At 21.8% G+C, this 6605-nt stretch overlaps 2 protein-coding genes across 2 annotated transcripts; one reads left to right on the top strand and one right to left on the bottom strand.

The window, feature by feature from the left end:
• Positions 1 to 816: 816 nt before the first annotated feature.
• Positions 817 to 5241, top strand: cbfB (transcription factor jumonji, jmjC domain-containing protein; the record flags this gene model as incomplete). The annotated part of the gene is made up of 1 exon (XM_629118.1): positions 817 to 5241. One exon carries the CDS (start codon positions 817 to 819, stop codon positions 5239 to 5241), a length of 4425 nt encoding a protein of 1474 aa, XP_629120.1.
• A 309-nt stretch (positions 5242 to 5550) lies between these two features.
• Positions 5551 to 6359, bottom strand: DDB_G0293474 (hypothetical protein; the record flags this gene model as incomplete). The annotated part of the gene is made up of 2 exons (XM_629117.1): positions 5551 to 6246; positions 6339 to 6359. The coding sequence occupies 2 exons, from the start codon at positions 6357 to 6359 to the stop codon at positions 5551 to 5553; spliced, it is 717 nt and encodes a 238-aa protein (XP_629119.1).
• Positions 6360 to 6605: the final 246 nt, after the last annotated feature.

Raw genomic sequence — 6605 nt, 5'->3', positions numbered from 1 at the left:
TTTTTTACTTTTTTATTAAATAAAAAAATAAATAATAAAAAAAAATAAATGAATAAAAAAAATAATAATATTAAAAATAATAGCATTAATGTAGTTTTTTTTTTTTTTTTTTAAAACAGTATTTTTGTGTTGTAGTAACATTTATAGGTATACTTTACTTGTATTTATCATTGTTTTTTTTATTACAATTTTTTTATTTTATTTTATTTTATTTTTATTCTTAGTCATTATTTTATTTTTTTTTTATAAAAAGTAATTTATTTTAATATTTATTTTCAAACTTTTTATAATTTATTATAATTTTTTTTTTTTTTTTTTAAAAAAAACAATTACATTTTTAAAAATTTACTATTATTTATTTTTATTTCGTTAATTTTTATTTTAACTCAATTTATTATTCCCTAAAAGAGGGATATTTTTTTTTTTATTTTTTTTTATTTTTAATTTTTTTTTTAAAAGAAGAAAAATTACTAATTCCTTATTTTCCAATTTTTTTTTTTTTTTTTGATTCGGTTTTTGATAGATAGATATATTTAATAATATTGTAAATAGTAATAATAATAAAATAAACCCCCAATAATAATCACGACTCAACAATAAAACGATCAATTTGTAAAATAAATTTTTTTTAATAATAATAAAAAAAAAAAAAAAAAAAAAAATCCCAAAAATCAAGGAAGAAAAAAATCACAAAAAAAAAAAAAAAAAAAAAAAAAAACCCACAACCAACAACAATACAACACAACACCTTTTATAAACGCAGTTTTTAAATAATAATAATAATAATAATAATAAAAATAAAAATAATATACTACGATGAACGATGTTTTAGAAAGTTATAAATTTATAAATGGTGAAAGAATAGATTATCAAATTTTAAATTCAGAAATTGTAAAGAGAAGGGTGATTCAAGATGGTATGCCAATTGTAATTTCAAATACCACCAAAGATTGGAAAACTGATATATTTACACCTCAATGGATAAAAGACAAATATAGTAATCTAGAAATAACAGTTAGAATAGATGGTGATTCTAAAAATACTGAGCATTGGACAGTTGGTCAATATATTGATTATTTAAATAAAATGTCTTCAAATCAATCAAATAATAATCCAAATAATCCAAATAATACGAATAATAATAATAGTAATTTTAATCAAAATCAACAAGTTTTTAATCAATTTAATAATCCAATTAATAATAATAATAATTCAATTAATAATAATAATAATAATAATAATAATAATAATCCAAATAGTTTAAATAATAATCCAAATAATAATAATAATTCAAATATTTTAAATAATTTAAATAATCAAAATACAATACCATCATCATTTTATTATAGAAAAGATATACCATGTCCACCAGAATGGACAAAATATATTGAAGAATATAATAAATTATATGGATTTTTAAGGGAAAAAGATAATGGTGATTTAGTATGTGATTTACCAGGACATTTACAACCAAATTCAACACATATTTGTATTGATGGTAGTGATTATTGGTCACCAGGTCAAAGGGAAGTAGCAGGATCAATTGGGTATAATTTAATGGTTTACAATGGTGGAACAAGTAAAACTTATTGGTTTTGTACAAATAGTAAGGATTTTGAAGAGGCATCAAAATTTTGGAAAACTAAAACTGGTGTTCCAGTTGATAATGATTCAAAACAGATGTTTATTAGGTTGGATGATCTTTCGAAAGCAACATTTCCAGTTTATTTTATGGAGCAGAAACAAGGTGATTTGGTTATAATACCACCGGGTTCGATTTATCAATATTTTAATGTCGGTGGTAAGTCTATGAAATTGTCATGGAATAGAATGAGTTATCAAAATTTAGAGCTCTCCTACAGACATATCCTGCCAATTTATCGGTCAATAAAAAAGAAAGAACATTTTCCTATTAAATCAATTGCATTTCATTCATTAATTAATAGATTATCATTAGCTGATGAATGTATTAAAACTCAATCCAATCAAATTTTATTAAATCAAGAAGTTTCAAAAGAAATTTATACATTAATTAAAATAGTTCAAAATATTCAATGGTGTGAACGTGTTGATCTTTCAGTTATGGAAGAGGAAAGAATTTCATCCGAAGAGAAACCCGATCATTATAATGATATTCAATTTAAAAAGATTTGCATTCATTGTAATGGTTTCATATTTAATAGAGCTTATCTTTGTAGAGAATGTCAAAAAGAGAAATCACCATCACTATCTTTGATTTGTATTCATTGTATCTCTGAAGGTGCTTGTAAACATAAAAGTCAAATTCTAATGGAATCAATTCAATGTTCAACAATGGAATCAATCATTGAAAATGCAAAGAAAATTTTACAATCACTTTGTTCACTCATTGAACGTTTAGGTCATTCGATTTCACCAGTGAATTTGGATGAATTAAATCAAAATCCAAATGGTCAATTAATTATAAATAATAATCAAGTCTCACCTGGTACGATAGCTTTCAATCAAGTTGTATTGTTTCAAGAGGATCAAAAAGCAACTTGTCATCAATGTAAATTGGCTAGACCTCGTAATAAAATCGCCTATTGTCATAAAAAAGTTGAAGAACATGGTAAAAAAAGAAAATCACGCAAAATGAAATGTCAAAAAAAGTTTTGTAGTCAATGTCTTTGGAATCGTTATCAAGTTCAATTGGTTGATTGTTTATCTCAAAGAAAATGGGAATGTTTATTTTGTTTAAATAAATGTAATTGTTCTGCTTGTAATAGGAAAAGGTCTTCTGATAAAGATTCTATAAATAATCAAAATAATAATAATAATACTCCAAATGAACTTTCTCCTATTAATAGTGCTCAAACTACTCCTCAAACTAAATCACCTTCAAAAATGTCACCTTATGTAACTTCTCAAAATCATTTATTAAATATTAATAATAATAATCCAAATAATAATCCAAATACTAATAACAATGGTAGTACCAATAATAATAATAATAACCCAAATAATAATAATAATAATAATAATAATAATAATAATAATAATAATAATAATAATAATAATAATAATAATAATAATAATAATAATAATAATAATAATAATAATAATAACCCAAATAATAATAATAATAATAATGGCAGTACCAATAACAATAATAACAATAATAACAATAATAATAATAATAATAATAATAATAATAATAATAATAATAATAATAGCGGTAGTAGCAATAGTAATAGCATTCATAGACATCATCCATATTTTCAATTACAATCAAATCAAGATCCTTTTATAAATTATACACCCCCAACAGTTAAATCAGAGAAGCCTACTACTAAATCAAACAATTCATCAACCAATTCGTCAACCAATTCATCAAACAACTCTTCAAATAAAAACAATAATAATAACAATAATAGTAATTTAAGTGTTAACAATAATAGCAATGGTAATAATAATAATAATAACAATAGTACTAATAGTAGTAGTAATAATAACAATGATACTAATAATAATACTAATAATAATAATAATAATAATAATAATAATAATAATAATAATAATAATAATAATACTAATAATAAAAATAGCAATAATAATAATAATAATACTAATAATAATAATACTATTAATAATAATAATAATATTAATAATAATAATAATAATAATAATAATAATAATAATAATAATAATAATAATAATAATAATAATAATAACAATAATAATAGTACTAACAACATTAATAGTATTATGGGTGATATTAATAATAATAATCCAAACAATAATAATAACAATAATAACAATAATTCACCAAAGATTAAAAGTGAACCAAATGAATCACCAACATCACAAACAATAAACACGCAAAATACATTAAATTTACCAAATCCTACAGTTTCAAACAACCAACAATTTTATAATCACTATAACCAACAAATTCAATCACAAAATATGTACCCAATGGTATCATATGATCCAAACATTGGATATTATGATCCAAGTTACCATCAATATTTTCAACAAAACCCTTATAACCCACACCAACAACTTGTACATTTTTCACCAAACACACAATTTTATCCAGTTTCCTATCCACTATCAATGAACCCAACATTTATGACCTACCAACAACAACAACTACAACAACAACAACAACAACAACAACTACAACAACAACAACTACATCAACTACAACAACTACAAATACAACCCCAACAACAACAACAACAACAACAACAACAACAACAACAACAACAACAACAACAACAACAACAACAAACAGCAATTCTTCACCAACACACTCAAGAAATATCTCCTCAACCATCATTTGCCTCATACCAACCTATTAATAATTTTAATAATACTAATATTTCAATGCAACCTCAGTCTCAATATCACCAACAAATGCAATATCAACAATCACCATTACCCCAACAACATCAAAATCAAAATCAACATCAACATCAACATCAACATCAACATCAACATCAGCAAAATCAAAATCAAAATCAAAATCAAAATCAAAATCAAAATCAAAATCAACAACATCAACAACCACAACCACAACCACAACCACAACCACAACCACAACCACAACCACAACCACAACCACAACCACAACCACAACCACCACAACAACAACAGCAACCACAACAACAAGGCCAACAACCACAACAACAACAAAACCAACAACAAATAAATAAAAACAATAATAACTCATCGCCTTTACAATTTAATAATAACACAAATTATCCAATATTTAATAATGGTATAAATCATCAACCCAATTTACCTGTCCAAATGCAAGAAATTAACAAACCAAATTCTAATTTTAATACACCAACAGACTTTGTAAGTGGTACTTCCTCATATCCATTTGCTGATAATTATAATAATAATAATAATAATAATAATAATAATAATAATAATAATAATAATAATAATAATAATTATAATAATGGTGCCAAATTACAACATCAACAAACTAACATCAATCATGATACTAATACCACTTTAATTAAAATTGAAACAAAAGAAGAGATTGGATCAGTAAATAATACCAATAACGACATGAGCAACAATTTACAATTCAACCCAAATACTTTACCATCACCACTTTTACCATCAATTAATAAAAAAAAGAATGGTACTGTTGCTAATTTTTCACCAATTTACGGTCCAGGTCATTTGTTATATAATGTAGATTATTTTTCTTTAGAGAATTCCGAACCCACTTTTGAAAGATCTTCAATCAATTTAGAATAATTATATATGATCCTATAATCTTTTTTTTTTTCCCCCTCCCCAAGAGATAATAATATAATAACGATTAACAAAATTTAAAAAACCCTTTTACGATTCAAACAAACCACGATAAATTTTTATATTTTATTCTTTTTTTTTCTTTTTTTATTCTTATAGGAGAAAAAGAATTAAATAAAAAAAATATTGTTTTTTTTAAAACCAAGAAAAAAAAAGAATTTTAGGTTATTATTTATTTTAATTTTTTATTTTTAATCATTTTTTTTTTTATTTTTATTTTTTTTTTTTATCATTTTTTTTTTTTTAAATTAATTAATTACTACCACCAAATTTCTTTAATTTAATAGCTTCTGGAAGTTTTGGTAATACTTTATCAATAAAAGATAAATCTAATAAAACGAGATCACCTTGATTACCAGATTGAGAGGCAAAAATAACTTCAGTGAATGAAGAACCAGCTTTTGTTAATTGTTGTTCATTTGATAAATCTTTATTTACTTTAAATTGTTCATTTTGAGTCCAAATGAGTAATTCATTAGAGTTATTTGGATTTTCAGTAATGAATTTAACAGATTTATTATTACCTTGTAATTTTTTTGATGATTTGATTTTTAAAGATTTTGTATCAAATAATAAAATTGAATCAATTGTACCAATATATAATGATGATGATGATGAAGTTGAAAAGAATAATTCAATTGGAATTGAATTTAAATTTGGTAATTTAATTGGTAATTCATTGTTTTTGTTATTAATTTTATATATTAAAACTTGATTCATTGAATCGATAACTGCTAAATTATTATTATCAACTTTCATTAATACAATATTTTTAATTTTATTTTTATCTTGATCTTCATTTTGATCTTTTTTATAAACTATAGTAACTTGATTTGATTCTAAATTGAGTTGATAAATTTCATCACTATTTTTAGCTAAAAGTAATGATTTTGAATCTTTACTGAATTTAGCAATATTTGATGATTGTACTTCTTCTGGTAATTCAACCTTTTTAATTATAATATTATCACTATTTTCTTGTTTCTTTTGAATTGAATATAATTTTGTTTCTAATCTAGTTGAAAAACAAAAATATTCACCATTATTTGAAATATCAACATTATCAATATTTTCTGAATTCTAAAAAAATAAAATAATAAATAAAATTAGTAAAAATAAATATACATATATATATATATATATATATATATATATATATATATATATATATATATATATATATATATATATATATATATATATATATATATATATATATATATATATATATATATATATATATATATATATATATATATATATATATATATATATATATGTATATATATATATATATATGTATATTT

This window comes from Dictyostelium discoideum, assembly GCF_000004695.1.
Source record: "Dictyostelium discoideum AX4 chromosome 6 chromosome, whole genome shotgun sequence".
Lineage (NCBI taxonomy): Eukaryota > Evosea > Eumycetozoa > Dictyosteliales > Dictyosteliaceae > Dictyostelium > Dictyostelium discoideum.
This window is presented reverse-complemented; position numbering and strand designations above follow the sequence as displayed.